The sequence below is a fragment of the Perna viridis genome, chromosome 6, assembly GCF_037379345.1.
Source record: "Perna viridis isolate PV_CMFRI_1.1 ecotype Kerala chromosome 6, ASM3737934v1, whole genome shotgun sequence".
NCBI lineage: Eukaryota > Metazoa > Mollusca > Bivalvia > Mytilida > Mytilidae > Perna > Perna viridis.
In genome coordinates, this window is record NC_142450.1 from 32,963,007 (window position 1) to 32,977,583 (window position 14,577).

At 31.5% G+C, this 14,577-nt stretch overlaps 2 protein-coding genes across 19 annotated transcripts in view; one reads left to right on the forward strand and one right to left on the reverse strand.

Annotated features, from left to right (window-relative positions):
• LOC148614616 (profilin-4-like) lies at nucleotides 1-12,034 on the reverse strand. Of its 6 annotated transcripts, XM_088588838.1 has the most exons (7): nucleotides 11,901-12,034; nucleotides 8,916-9,008; nucleotides 4,404-4,430; nucleotides 3,554-3,682; nucleotides 1,928-2,062; nucleotides 780-885; nucleotides 1-260 (listed from the first exon to the last, which is right to left on the reverse strand). In XM_088588838.1, exons 2-7 carry the CDS (start codon nucleotides 8,967-8,969, stop codon nucleotides 232-234), a joined length of 480 nt encoding a protein of 159 aa, XP_088444964.1. In that variant the 5' UTR covers nucleotides 8,970-9,008; nucleotides 11,901-12,034; the 3' UTR covers nucleotides 1-231. The 6 variants fall into 6 exon arrangements, with proteins under 6 accessions (XP_088444964.1, XP_088444965.1, XP_088444968.1 ...); XM_088588839.1 differs by lacking the exon at nucleotides 4,404-4,430 and having other exon boundaries at nucleotides 11,901-12,033; XM_088588842.1 differs by lacking the exon at nucleotides 8,916-9,008 and having other exon boundaries at nucleotides 11,901-11,981.
• LOC148614617 (protein FAM228B-like) overlaps nucleotides 6,572-14,577 on the forward strand; it is a 23,331-nt gene continuing 15,325 nt past the window's right edge. For 2 of the 13 annotated variants that reach the window (XM_088588831.1, XM_088588829.1), the window contains exon 1: nucleotides 12,058-12,355. In XM_088588831.1, the coding sequence (XP_088444957.1) occupies nucleotides 12,248-12,355 (108 nt within the window). In that variant the 5' untranslated portion in view covers nucleotides 12,058-12,247. Of the gene's footprint in view, nucleotides 6,712-6,914; nucleotides 6,954-11,943; nucleotides 12,012-12,046; nucleotides 12,356-14,577 lie in introns of those variants that run through there. The other 11 variants (XM_088588825.1, XM_088588835.1, XM_088588826.1 and 8 more) reach the window with 11 other exon arrangements.

Genomic DNA, 14,577 nt, shown 5'->3' on the forward strand with positions numbered 1-14,577 from the left:
TCCTGAAGACAATAACTCATTTAATAAATGCATAACTTATCAAATATAAAAACAAACAATATCACAATGGAATGTCTGGACGAAATAAATTTTCAGATCAGCCAGTCCTCACATAAGTCAGTGTCATAAAGGCTTGAATGTCAGTGGAATCTTCCAATCAGGTCAGTCCTTTTGGTATATTACATATACTGCATCATTTTTTTCATAATCAAGATCAACATACAGCTTTCATCACTTTCCTTTCTCTTTGAAATAATCAGCTGAAATATGACAAGTGTATCATGATATGGTTTCAATAAGTTATGGAGTTACCTAAAGATAATACCTATGACAGGGAAGTGGAATACATGTATATACTGTTTTTCATGTGATTCTCTTACAGTGTATTCACAACAGGGATGAAGCACATTTTTAAAAGTAGAGTTACAGTGTTTTCTCCCTACACAGTGGTGTCACCTGTTTTAAAAGAATAGTTTCCTTCTTCTATCTACTTATCAATATGAATAAAATTATTCAATAATTTAATAACATTTCTTTTATGTACAGAAAAGTCATTGAAGAGAATTTGAAATGAAGCAATTTTACCAGATATTACTTTAGTGGAAACACAGTGGAGTAAATGTGGAGGAAAATAGTGATAAGAGAAATTAAAATTTAAATTGACAGTTGCAAAACTTTAGCACAATTTGACACTACACACTTTCACTTAAAAAAACATGCTAAAATTAAAAAAGATGTCAGAAATAATACTGTATTTTTGCTCATTTCTATCAGCTCACCTAATTTCTCTACTGCCTCAACACAAACACTGGGGTACATACTTTCTGTGTATGTGGCTATCAGTAACATCGACTGTGTTCTCACTAAGATTAACCCTCTCTTATCCTATAATAGAAGAAGTATAGGTATCATTTACATTTTAAAAAAAAGCAGAAGCTTTCTCTTCCTTCAAAAATATGTGGACAGAAAAACAGATGGATGGACAAACAGACAGACATAGAAATACTAATTACTGGGGTAAAGAATATCCTTAATCCTAGTGTCCCCACGGTTCTTTTAAAGTTTTTTTTTATTTTAAAGAAGCCAAATATGGATCCTACAATGAGTAATTAAGTAGCACTCCAGCAAAATGTGATTCATGGGTAAAAAAGCCTACATATTTTTATTTTTGATATTTTGTTTGAAATGTCATAGTAAACAGAAAATAACATGTGGTTTTTCATATAACCCATGCTCTTAGAAGATAAAAATTATATAGAATGCACTGTAGATTTCAAAATTAAGGGAGATAACTCTGTAAATGACGCTCAAATACAATAGAATCTACTGGATTTTCAATATTGATTATCTACTAAGAGCAGGCAGATTTGAATGAGTGATTACTCATTTCATAGTGTAGACCCATAAAACAACTTAATTACAAAAATAAAAATATGCAGCCTTTTTTTTTGGGTGTATCACATTTTCCAGATTTTGCATGATTCTTACAAAGACAGCTACTTAATTGCCTCTAATGAATAATCTATAATTAAATCAAGGTTTTATCTTGTATTGAACAAAGAAAAAATGTGCCACTTCTGTTGATATGACTCTACCATATGTATTTTAGATAAACAATTCTTTATGAACTGCAAAATGCATGATGATTTTTTAATAAAAAAAAAATGAAACTTTTTCCACTTACAAGTTATCAGTATTTTATTACAAGATATTACAAGTTATCAGTATTTTATAACAAGAGATGACTCAGCAAATGGAGGAAAAACCGTGTAAACTAAAGGTAGAAAAAAAGATTTTTTTATTTGCTGTACTGCTCATTATCATTATCATTGTTACTAATCATTATTTCCTTCATCTGTATATGCTGTAAATATGAATACACATGTAATCCTTCATTTTCATATGTTGTAAATTGTAATGCACTTACACATTTGCCATATATAGAATTTTTATCTGCCCTGACACATTTGTACTGTCTATCATCAAAGTAAATTCCTTCTTCTCTGGTCTGTGGGGGATTCTTAAAGGCATCCAGTAAAATCTGGACTTGTTCTTGGTGTAACTACAAAAAAAAAATCCTCATTTGAATTTTCATTATAAATTGAATTTAATTCAATGATACAAAATGTATGTAATATTTCACTTTCTATTGAAGTTACCTTGACAAAAGCACCAACAAAGCTGACTCCTTCAACTTGTGAAAGAAAAGTTTCTAAAAATATTCAACAGCCTTATATTTCAATATGCATACATATAATGAGAAATATCAATAAATAATTTGTTATAGAGCTATTAACAGCCTGTGATCAAGTCCAATATGGGGTACAAAGAGAAACAAGACTCAAACCTCTCAGGGGACAGAGAGGTATAAGCTTCACATCTTATAGGGTAAAAGAAAAACAAGACTCAAACCTCTCAGGAGACAAAGAGGTATAAGCCTCACATCTAATGGGGTAAAAAGAAAACAAGACTTGCACCTCTCAGGGGACAGAGAGGTATAAGCCTCAAGTCTAATGGGGTACAAAAAAATACCACATCATACCTCTCAGGGGATAGAGAGGTATAAGCCACACATCTAATGGGGTACAAAGAGAAACAAGACTCAAACCTCTCAGGGGACAGAGAGGTATAAGCTTCACATCTAATAGGGTAAAAGAAAAACAAAACTCATGCCTCTCAGGGGACAGACAGGTAAAAGCCTCACATCTACTGGAGTAAAAGGAAAAACCAGACTCACACTTCTCAGGGAACAGAGAGGTATAAGCCTCAAGTCTAATGAGGTACAAAAAAAACAGATCATACCTCTCAGGGGATAGAGAGATATAAGTCTCACATCTAATGGGGTACAAAGAAAAAACAAGACTCACACCACTCAGGTGACAGAGAGGTATAAGCCACACGTCTGTTGGGGTACAAAGAAAAACAAGACTCACACCTCTCAGGGGACAGAGAGGTATAGGCCTCAATTCTAATGAAGTACAAAGAGAAACAAAGACTTGCACCTCTCAGAGGACAGAGAGGTATAAGCCATGAGTCTAATGGGGGAAAAAGAGAAACAAGACTCAAACTTCTAAAGGAACAGAGAGGTATAAGCGTCACCTCTAATGGGGGTTCAGAGAAATAATGAATATATAATTCATTTTTTTATAATTAGTTCATAAAAATGCATATACTTAACCTGTTTGTCTTGCCAATGCTCCCAGATTTTGATAGACCTAAGAACTTGACGTATTTACTTTTTAAACTGTGCATTTTCTCTTGGTTCCTGTATATATTTTGTTGTTTCTGTCTCAGTACTCTATATTAGGTAAAATGTATATAGTCTCTTGACTTTTGAAATTCTGATTTTACTTCAACTGTTGTTGCCCACCATCATTAATCTTATATTTCCTACTTTCAGATCTTAGTTCATGTATTTTACAGTTAATGTTGACCACCATTTATAGAACCCAGATTGGCTTTCCCCTTCTTGCTTATGAAATACCTGGTAATGTTTGTTCTTTATTTATGGCATAATCACTTCCACCTATTTCATTCTTGTAAATATACTCACATTGAAACCAACAGAACTTGCCCTTACAACACAATCTTTCCTTCTTACAATTGCACAATGCTGTACATGGTCCGTGGATATCAGAGCATCATGCAGTAAGTTCTGCAACTGATTCATCTTAACTGCATCCTAAAAATTATTGAGTTCAGAAAGTTAATCAATCAACAGATTTATCATTTGACACCATTTGTACTTTTACCACACACCTGTTGAAACCATGGCAAATGGGTATGGAATTAATCTTTGTAATAAAACTCACAGAATTATATCATTACAAATCATGGAAAGTTGAAGTAATGAATACCTATAAAATGTATTATTAGTATTTGACAGGAAAGTTAAGCAAATTAAACAAATACCAATAACTACATTATCTATTAAAAACTCTTTTTGAAAAACCCTGTTATTTGAATGGAGAAAAAACATTTTTTTACATCCTACGAATTAAAGTTAGACATACCCACTTAAACCAGAACAACATTCATTTCATGTGTCGATCAAATCGACAAAATGTTACATTTCATGCTAAGGACATTTTCAGAGGTAAAAAAAATTGACAGGCCACACAATGAGTAATGTGCCTTTTTAATACTAGTAATACACTATAAATGACCAAAAATCAATGAAAACATGAAACATCGGATTCATTCTATAGTTAAAAATTCAAATGAGTATGTGAATTAAAAGATTGATAGTATACTTTGATGAATCTTCGTACTGAAACTGCAAAACAAGAAAATCAAAATATAAAAAATAACAACATGTTAAAACAATATAACTATAAAAAATAACTGTATAATATTAACATATAACCATTCTTCCTTGGGAGGGAAATAAACAAAAGTCTTACCAAGTCCAGAGAACGCAGAGACTGCAACTGCATAAACATAACACAATAATGATAGAATTCAGAATAATAATTCAAGTAAACAGGTCCAAAATTTCATTCACTTAAGACTTGTATCAAATTTAGTAATCAAAAGTATCATCAAAGACACTAGGATTTAGCCAAAGTGCCAGACTTTAACATTTTTATCTGATATTTGTAATCCTGGTTTTAAAAGCTCAATAAATCTATACAATGTGTCTAAAATATCCAGATTTGTTGACCTTATTTTAACGATTCCTTGCACTAATTTCCCAATATCCTGTAAAAGCACTAACAGCTTCTACAAGGTGGATATCAAATGTATTGTTTCTGTTCAAGGTCTTGATCAGCATTCTAAATCATTATAGTTAAAATTCACCAACTGTTTACAAGGACAAATTGCTTAATAACAAGTAAAGCTGGTACCATAATTTCATAATTTGTACATTTTGAGTTCAAAGAATTCAATTACTACAGGTAATATCATGTAAAATTACAATTTTCCCACATAGAACTGAAGAAGACTGAAATCTGTCCCAGGAGGGAAATCAAAATAAAAAAACCTTCATTTAATTTGTGTCCTCAGAAAAATTCTTGGGTACAAGCCTAAAACAGATAAAAATCAAAGTTACAGTTACATATTTTACTACTTTATTTTTAATCAAAACCAATCCCTTGAATATCATCTTACCATAATATCCAAACTGAATGGTCTGAATAAGTTCGTAAAATTCATTATGATACAATTTAACTATAATTCCAAAATAAATTTTCTTCAGAGATTCTAAATTGCTTCTTTCAAACTTTCCTTTTATTTTAACACTAAAGAACTATGCACATTGCCCTATAAACAATAACTAAAAGCTTCAGTAATTACAAATAATAGAGAAACATGAAACTTATCATTGATATTTCAATTAGATAATTTAATGAATTGTAACAAAACTTTCTCATATGATATTAAACAATGGATACTGAATAATGACATACACCTTAGATAAACTTGTAAATACTGGGTCTAGTGCTAAAGGAGATATTACATGTGGCCGTAGCCCCATGAAAAGTTTCTATAAAAAATTAAACAAATGTGGAGTATGAAACGGATTCACCAAAATACAAAGATGTTTAGATTAAGAAAATACTTCCTCCAATTCTAAGCCAGTGGTTAAATATGCATGTAACATTTAACCACATTTAACCACTTGGCATTGATCAAATTTCTGCAAGATTTCCTTCAATTTAAAGTTTTCCTAGTTCTCTATATATTTCATGGAAGAAATTAATTCTCCTTCCGCCAAAAAAGTTACTAAAGGTCACAGATTTAAAAATACAAATTTTATCATACCGAGAGGAGATATAATTTAAACTCAATGTTACTAAAAGAGAATCAATTTTCATCAATTCTTTCTTTGGATGAACCTTAAGTTTTCATCATCTCCTTCTTACTGTGAGTATCTTAAAATAATAAATCATATTCTTTCTGGTTATATCCTCCTTACAATGGCTTTTATCAACATAGCATCAATCCATGAATATTCACCTGTAGACCAATGGTTGATGTTTAAAAGTTAAGATGTACTTACAATCATTTTTTTGTGAAATCCATTACTGGACAAAATGAGAATGACTTTCTCAGTATGAAACAGTACACTTAAGATAATCACACAAGATTCAAGAAAAAATAAAGATTAAATTAATGACTACAATAACATAATTTGTTTACTTATCTATGAAAAAGCTTTCTCTGAAGATTGTACCTAAAAGACAAACTAGGAACTTCAGTCAGAATATTGTTATATTGATTATATTTTGCAACCTTTGAATGTCACTGATCCACCATCGAGCTGTAGCTAGTTATTTTCCCTTTAAAATGTTACCTTTATGTACCCCTTTAAATTTTCTACACAAAATTACCAGCATGTCAGCAATGGCACTTCCATGCGAGGCTGCACCTTCCATATTAACTTTTCAATTCTTCTGATCCGGAAAAAATGTCTTCTTAAATTCCAACCCAATTAATTTTCACAGATTGGATACTTAATCCCTCTCTTTGTTTTAAATCATTGAAAATTGAAAATCCTTTGAAACTTATATATGTGGAAAACTTTTGTTTTCGTTGTGTAACAACAATTCAATTCCTATACTGTTCACTTTAGTTTTATGCCTGGGCAACTGAATAAGTAGGATTGAACATGAAAATATTTCATTTAGATTCTATTTAGTTTGGACTTCTGTTAACAATTGCAGATTAATGGGATTTTAAATTTTACTTCAATTTCAAAAGGAAAAGGTAAAGTTATAGAAAAATAAAAGGACTCTTGTCAGAACTTATGTTTGATTTTTGATAAATGACATTAAAAAACCCTGAAGTTGGCTAAGCAAACATGATAAGTAAGGAAAAGGCCTTGTAAAAGTTTTAATCAAAATAGTATATTGTGAAGTTTTGGCAATTCTATCTCAAGAGAATGATATTGTTCTTTTTTTTGTTGGCAGATAAAATTTGTTTTACAACACAGATAATATCACCATGAGGTAAGTTGGCTTAAACTTTGAAGGGGGCAGAATTTAATGTTATGTGGAGGGGAGAAATATATGAAAATTACAAAGAAAAGGTTTGATGATTCATGGCTAGTAAGAACACAAAGCTTTAACTGCAAAAGGACACATTTATTCATTCGTTGCTAAAAAATTATATGTTTGTTACGAATAAAAAATTGTCTGGAATGTAAGTGAAAAAAAAACGTTTTTCTTTGTTGGTTTTTTTTGGTTTTTTGTTGTTTTTTTTTTTTTGGTGGGGGGGGGGGGGATTATTTGAATATGAAAGCAATGCATGACTAAAAACAACTCATATGCAGAAGCAAAGAGGTAGGGTCATTTATGCACATTTCTGGTCCAATAATATAAATTATTTTTGAAAATGGTAATCCAAAATTAATTTCATACTACATTAATTTCACAACACTGTATTCAACAAAAGGCCATTTTGTAGTTTGATAAGACCAATCTACTTGACTGTCTTTTTGATTTGGTGTCTTCTAGCTATTCCAACATTTTAAAAATATATATTCTGGATATTCCTACATGCAGAGAACAATGGATGTTGTTTTAGTAGGTTTTGTTGTTTTAGTAATTATTGCCTAATTAATTTTACAGGTAAATTTGGGATTCAACATTGGATTTAAACATTTTATTAGCAAAATTATAATGTGTTTTAGAGAAATGTGGGGCTATTATAATTACTAAAACAACATCCATTGTTCTCTGCATGTATGAATATCCAGAATATATATTTTTAAAATGTTGGAATAGCTAGAAGACACCCCTTTTCAAATTTTCAGCAAGTATTCAATTCAACAGTTGAAACGCAATTTTTACATATTTTTAAAAAACCATAGAGAGTGCTGTGATAGCTTGGTGTGTCTTTTTTTTATTTCATCAATTTATCTATACAGATTTCATCATTTGGAAACATATAAGGAAGCTAGCATTGGTGGGAAGGGAGATAACACTGTTAAGACAACTTCAGTTACTAGTAATAGTGTTTTAATTCAAACAGTTCCCTACTATCAACATGCTTATATCCAATCATTGAATAAAACGCATCTCATATTATTTAAAATCAATTATTGATTTCATTCCTACACGTTAGGAAAACCCAAAACAGCAAAATTTACATGCTTTGCTGAAACTGTTTTAACTTCATCAAAACATGTACATGTACTGATTAGTAAAGTATTTATCTTAAATTTTCATGTAAAGAAATGTGGACTTGAATATTAATACCTTAAAATCCTCATAAAAACTTCTTCAATGCAGCAAAAATCAACATGATAATAAATAAACAGTAATCAGACAAACTCTAATGAAATAATTGATCACATGACCAGAAAATCCAATCTGATTAATAAGTACATATTCTAAGTCTATACATGCTGCATATCAGGCACAATATTCATACACAACACATGCATTTTTTTTTAACAAGACATGCAGTAACAAAGGTTGATTTATATTTTAACTGCAATTATGATTTCAACAACATGCAGGAAAATTTATAAAAGGAATACACGTGAGCTACTCATATAAGTCCAACCTAAAGAGTGAAATTTAAATGTTTTGACCATATTGGACATCTTCATCAAATGACTTTTTAAAAGCATTGGCCCTTGCTAAGCTTATTCTCTATTATGGTTGGAGATATTGGTAATAATTAAAGGTTCAATTGCAAAACATGATTAGATAATTTTACATTCAGCAATAGTGATTGATGTTAGAGTTTTCAATCAAAAACATGATTAGATTTACATGCAGCAATAGTGATTGATGTTAGAGTTTTCAATTACAAACATGATTAGCATTACATGCAGCAATCACATTTGATATTATAATTTTCAATCAAAAACATGATTAGAATTACATGCAGCAATCATAGTTGATATTATAATATTCAACAAACATGATTAGTTATACATGCACCAATCAAATTCTACTTACTGGAAGTCCCGACACTTGGAATTGAGGATTCTTTTTTATATCTATGTCTCCCATTTTTAACGTATATTACAGTACTACACTCTAATCCAATAACTAAATAGGTCACAAAATTAAGTCAATGCAAGCATCTTTTAAAAATCACAAGAAAAAAAAAGCATAAAATATCATGAAAAGGAAGCGCAACAGCCATGTACAAAGTTCAAGTTACATTTGGCAGCTCTTAAAGTAAAACTTGACAATTAATGCCAAGTAATCTTACTGAGCAAATATCTATGAATTAAGAAACTGATAGCATATGATAAAAAATCAAATTCATTTCAAACCCTTGATACCCTGTAGGGGCCTTTTGAAGGTCTTCCTATTATTCTTGTCTGTATAAGAACAAAAGAGAAGCCTCTACCTGCAAAACATCTGCAGGCAATATTCTCCTTAATTGATGTTTAATACATTTGTAGATTTAAAGATAAAAAAACCTAGAAAGTTAAAAAAACCCACGAAGAATCTAAAAAACTTTCACCTCCCATATTTCATATTTACACTATCAAATCAAAATTTATAAATGTTGAAGTCTTAAAGATAAGATATAAAAGCTCTTAATGTTTACAATTTACAGATTATTTCCCTTTAATTACTTTTAAAAACATAAGTACATTAGCACTTCCTATATATAACCTTCAACTACATTTGTGAATCAATATCCTAGCAAAACAAATTGTATATTTATGATAAAATACTTGCTCAAATGCCAAACTTGGCATTCTTTTTACTTACAACATTAGGTGATTGAGTGGAACTACATGTTTATGTACTATGCTACTCAATAAACATTTTCAAATATAGTGCCAAGTTAATGTGGTCTCTGACTCTGTCATTAATCTATATTTTAAAGACAGAAGAATAAAAAGAAAGTACATGAATTAAAAATTATTTTTCAATCAAACGGAAGAAAAATGTCAACAAATAAACAGATTTTAACATCTTTCTTTCTAATGGCAAACTATTATGGGTTTCTATTTCTCTGAACTCTGAAGTCAACTGGTGTAAGATTGGAGAAGAGCCAATAGGATCAAACGGAACAGAAATTTGAATTTATTACTATTAAGAATTTTTTAGAGATATCTTTTATGTTGGGGTGTTCTTTAGACATATTTTTAACTGGTCTTCATGTATTCATGTCAAGTTCCAAATTCTTCTGTTTTTATGGTATCAAAACCATAAACCAGCTTCCAATTAATATAAGGTAAATGGCTAATATGCAATTGGTCTATACTTTTGGCATGCCTCTGTACATACATTGCTATACTAGAGCAAGTAATAACTATTCAGATTTCCTTGAACACCATAAATAACTGTGTAACAGACTCCTGAAACAGGGGTAAAAAAAAATGGGTCTCGAAAGGACTCTTACCAAATTCTTTTTAGGATATCTTCTGTTTTTTTCAGTTGAAAAATACTTGGTGTCTTCAGAAATAATGAGTAATGATTTTTTTTTTGGAAATTGATCTTTGTGCTGATGTTACCAATTATGAAGCAATAGCATGCAAATGCTATTTAATCACCACCACCAGTATACATTCATGTCGCAATGGAAGAGGGATGTTTAGCAGGTTGTAAAACCTAGATTTAACCCATCATTTCATTTGAAATGCCTGTACAAAGTCAGGACCATTGCAATACCAACTGCTCTGGTGGCGTAATACTGTGAAAGTACTATTGTTCTTGGGGGTACCAATTTTCACAGTTTTCAAGGGTAGGCCAAACCATGAAAATTGGTTACCAATATCAAGAAGATTTCCATTGATGTGTATACTGAATACCTCAAAACCATGAAATTAAGAATCCACGAATCTGTGTTTCTTCCCTAATTCAGGAAAATTGGTACCACGAATAAAATTACTTTCACAGCATCTATTTTGCCTGATTTTGTTTTGGACTTGACTTGATTATGGATCTGATTAGTGTTCAGTAATTTTGTTGTAAACTTTATTTACACATGTATAGCATTTAGCATGATTAGAAAACAAGATTATGTTTGTAAATGCAGCTTAAGTTCAACATACTTCATTAAAAAATAACACACAAACATCAGGTATGATTTTTGAAAATGATAAGCCCTGATAACATTTGGGTACGGAATCGTCTTTGAATGAGGGAACAATTTCAGTGTTGATTGTTATGTTGATTTTATTGGCTGTTATTATTCTTCTTTTGATGAACATTTCATGTGATTGAATTCAATGACACAAGAAAATAGTAATTTTATCCCATTGAAAAACAAAACAAGGACTAAAAATTGAAAATTTATTACAAAGCATGGAATTGGAAGAAATAAAATATGTGTTTGAGGAGTTTATCCAAAAAGGTACCAGTAAATTTCATTTAATTGTGCAATTGGTGAATACAGGTGCATGTAGAAATCAACAATTACAAAATTTAACATAAGATATGTAGAGTTTTTTTAGCCAACAGCTACTAATATAACCATTGGACTAGTATGTGCCTTTTGCATGATCACCAGGCTTGTATGAAACATACTCCTCTGAACCCACTTTCATTTGTATAGCGTATTTTTTTATCACAAACTAAACCTCATGAACCGGTGGCATACATCAAGTTTTAAAAGAAAACATTTTAAAGAGGATTGTAGCAAATCTACAAATAGTGTGAACTATTAAGGAAATTTTCTTGTGAAGTTTCTTGAAGGACAAATGAAAATATTAAAATGCATGTATATGTATACAGTGAATATACATGTCCGTTTTTAATGTACATTGTATACAAGAAGTCCGAAAAATATGGGACGAAGTGGACATATGGGACGACTTTACATGTTCTTATTTTGTAATTTATATTGAGTATTCAGTATTTCTAGCCACAATATACTGTATTTTTCAATTCCAATATAGATTGGTTCTCTTCATGATGTAATATCTCATGCTTTCATTCACGTTATCAGTAAAATACATAGACAAAATCATAGTTTACCATTTCAACTAAACTGGATGCAAACGTGTTATCTCCCCCTCTTCGGACTCTTTCGCGTCGTCAAGGAGATGTCAGCATACAGAATCTACTTTTTGCACTGTTATTGAGCAGGTTAGATGGATTTGATCAGTTTAAATTGATTTAAGTTGTGCCCAAACATCTTTCTGGTTAGTAAAAGTGCATTAAAGATCAAAAACTTATCTTATAAACATATCACCATGTGACGTCAAATTGTTTACAAAAATGGCGGACACCGACTGGATGTTCAACATCAGTCTCTTTGTATTTTGAAGCTTTCTGGTCAGATTCAACCTCTTTTGTGACCAAGACAGGTGTTTTGCAACACCATGTCGTCCCTCCTTTGTGTGAAACAGCCAGGAGGGCAGCTACAGATCCATAATAACGATGCAATAGAAGAATTGATGATAGACAGCCAGGATCATATAACTACAATGGTTTGTCTTGCTACTCGCTACTGTTTGACCAGAAAAAATAACTTTGAATATTTTCATAACATAAAAAATCAGTCATTAAATTTATTGCAGTTTGATTTACAAATTGATAATATGGGGTAGGCATTGCCTAAATCAGCGAGCACTGTGAGCTTTACCATACTTGTACCGTCTGTGCGAGACTCGTTAAAATAATAAAGGACATTACAAAAAGGGGGGGTATCAGCCCAGATGAAAATATTTGCTTCGCAAGTGCAATGTTTTTATTTTTATTTAAGCAGCAAGCTAAATTAATATTTCTATTTGAAAATCTGTTGTGTTAATTAATGGAGGAGTTTTTTTTTCAATAAATGAATTACTTGAACAATTTTTTCCCCAAAAAATTCAAGCCCATATCCCCCTTTGCCCTCGCTCTCAAAATGGTCAATAACTTTATAGCACTTTGCAATACTTTACTTTTTCATCCCTTAAGGGCATCTCTAGCAACATCCATTTCTTCAGTTTTGGCCTGTCAGATAAAATTGTACAGATACCGGAAATATTATAGTTCTCCACGGATGGTGGGAATATTTTACACATATCATGTGACATAAACAAAATTCAGACAACATCTGCAAATTCCAAACAAGAAAATGATTGCCTTTGTTATCTTAGAAAAGCTATGCTTAGATTTTGATAATACAATCAGAGTTATATTTTTTTCCGAGGCGGGTTAGGTTCTTGACAACAGCCACAGTGGAACAGCGGAGATACACATACGTACATCCAAGTGTTTCCCAAAGTTTTTATAAACATGATATTCACTTCTTTAAATTGAAAACTATCAGAAAAGATAAATTTATTTTCACTGAAACGTAATCTTAACCTATATTTTTTTTATTTGTTTGGTTGAAGGAAATGATGAATTTTCTCTGTAAGGACAGTCACTTTTTGCAAAGTCCAAACAAAAGTATCATAGTAACAGGATCCCTTTTCAACAAATTAGACTTCATGCCATTTTTCATTTTGCCAAGTTTGTTTAAGAATTTTTGATAAGTAATAAGTGGGAGATGACAAGAACTGTTCCTGACCATGTTCAGTATAGATTGCAGGGTTTTGTCAAGATCCTTGCATCCAGAAGTACAAAATGTAGTTTTTTTTTTAAAAATATCATAGATGTCTTTCTTTTAAATATTTTGTCTAGCTTGCATTATTAATAATTCTTAAGCTTCACTTTACCCTGATGTAGTGTTTTACCTGGACTAAAGTTTCTCAAGTATCAGTATGAAGTATTTTTCAGACGAATTACATTTAAGAGCGAGCTTTACATGCTTATGATGTATGTTGTAGGAATTAGTTAAGTTAAAGTTAAAGAAAGGTGCCCTCTCAAAATCCCATTTGTGTCTATTTGTTCTGTCAGAGAATTCAAATCTGGCTTTTTCTCGATGGGGAGAGAGAGCAACTGGTTTAGTGGTTGCCATTGAGTCTGGATTTGAAGTTCTCTATGCTGGTGGAGTTTACTGTGGTGTTATCAAATGATTCCACTTGATTAGGGTTTTTACATAGAAGGAGTTAAAATGTTGTTATGTTTTGTTAGGTGGCACTTCAAAATACTTTGAGTTGTTCAGCACTTGTTTGTCGATGATATTGTGGGTTTGAAAGTCACTTTATCTCTTAGGTCCTATGATGCCATTTTGCACCTTTGGGATTCAGCATACAAAGCTTTTGCCTACCACTCAGAAAATAGATTCAGACAACAAATGCCAAAAAGAATTTTTGTGCCTGTTATGAAAAGAGGAATGTCTGAGCAAGAACAGTGAGACCACCAGTTATTTTCTGCATTTGAATTCTCTATGATGTTTTGGGTGCTTGACATAGGAGGGTTGTTTGAAAATTAGGTGTAGAAATGAGGGGTGGGAGTTTGTTGGTTCAGTCCCCAGCCACACGTTGGTCACACCAAAAACTTAAAAATTAGTAGTCACTCTGTCTCCGCCAAGCACGTTGTATAAGGGGATAAAGTGACAACTGGTTGGCTTGAAGTCAGAAAAATGGGTGACATGCCTAACTGTGGACTATTGCTTCTGTGAGTTGCTACATGTAGCACAATAATGATCCACCTCAGTGTGTTGGACTAGTACTAAGGATTGTCTGTTTATTTGGTCAATTCTTGTCCTGAAATGCATGAAATATCTGCAATAGGATGTTAAACCTTTTTTTTTTTTTTTTTTGGCTACAAAACATGACTG

Coding starts and splice junctions, on each gene's coding strand:
- LOC148614616 (XM_088588838.1), bottom strand. CDS start 8,969: ATGGGAGACATAGATATAAAAAAGAATCCTCAATTCCAAGTGTCGGGA. Junction 886..1,927: donor ATTCTATATATGGCAAATGT/GTAAGTGCATTA, acceptor CTTCTATTATAG/GATAAGAGAGGGTTAATCTT. Junction 261..779: donor TGAGGCAGTAGAGAAATTAG/GTGAGCTGATAG, acceptor GTCATATTTCAG/CTGATTATTTCAAAGAGAAA.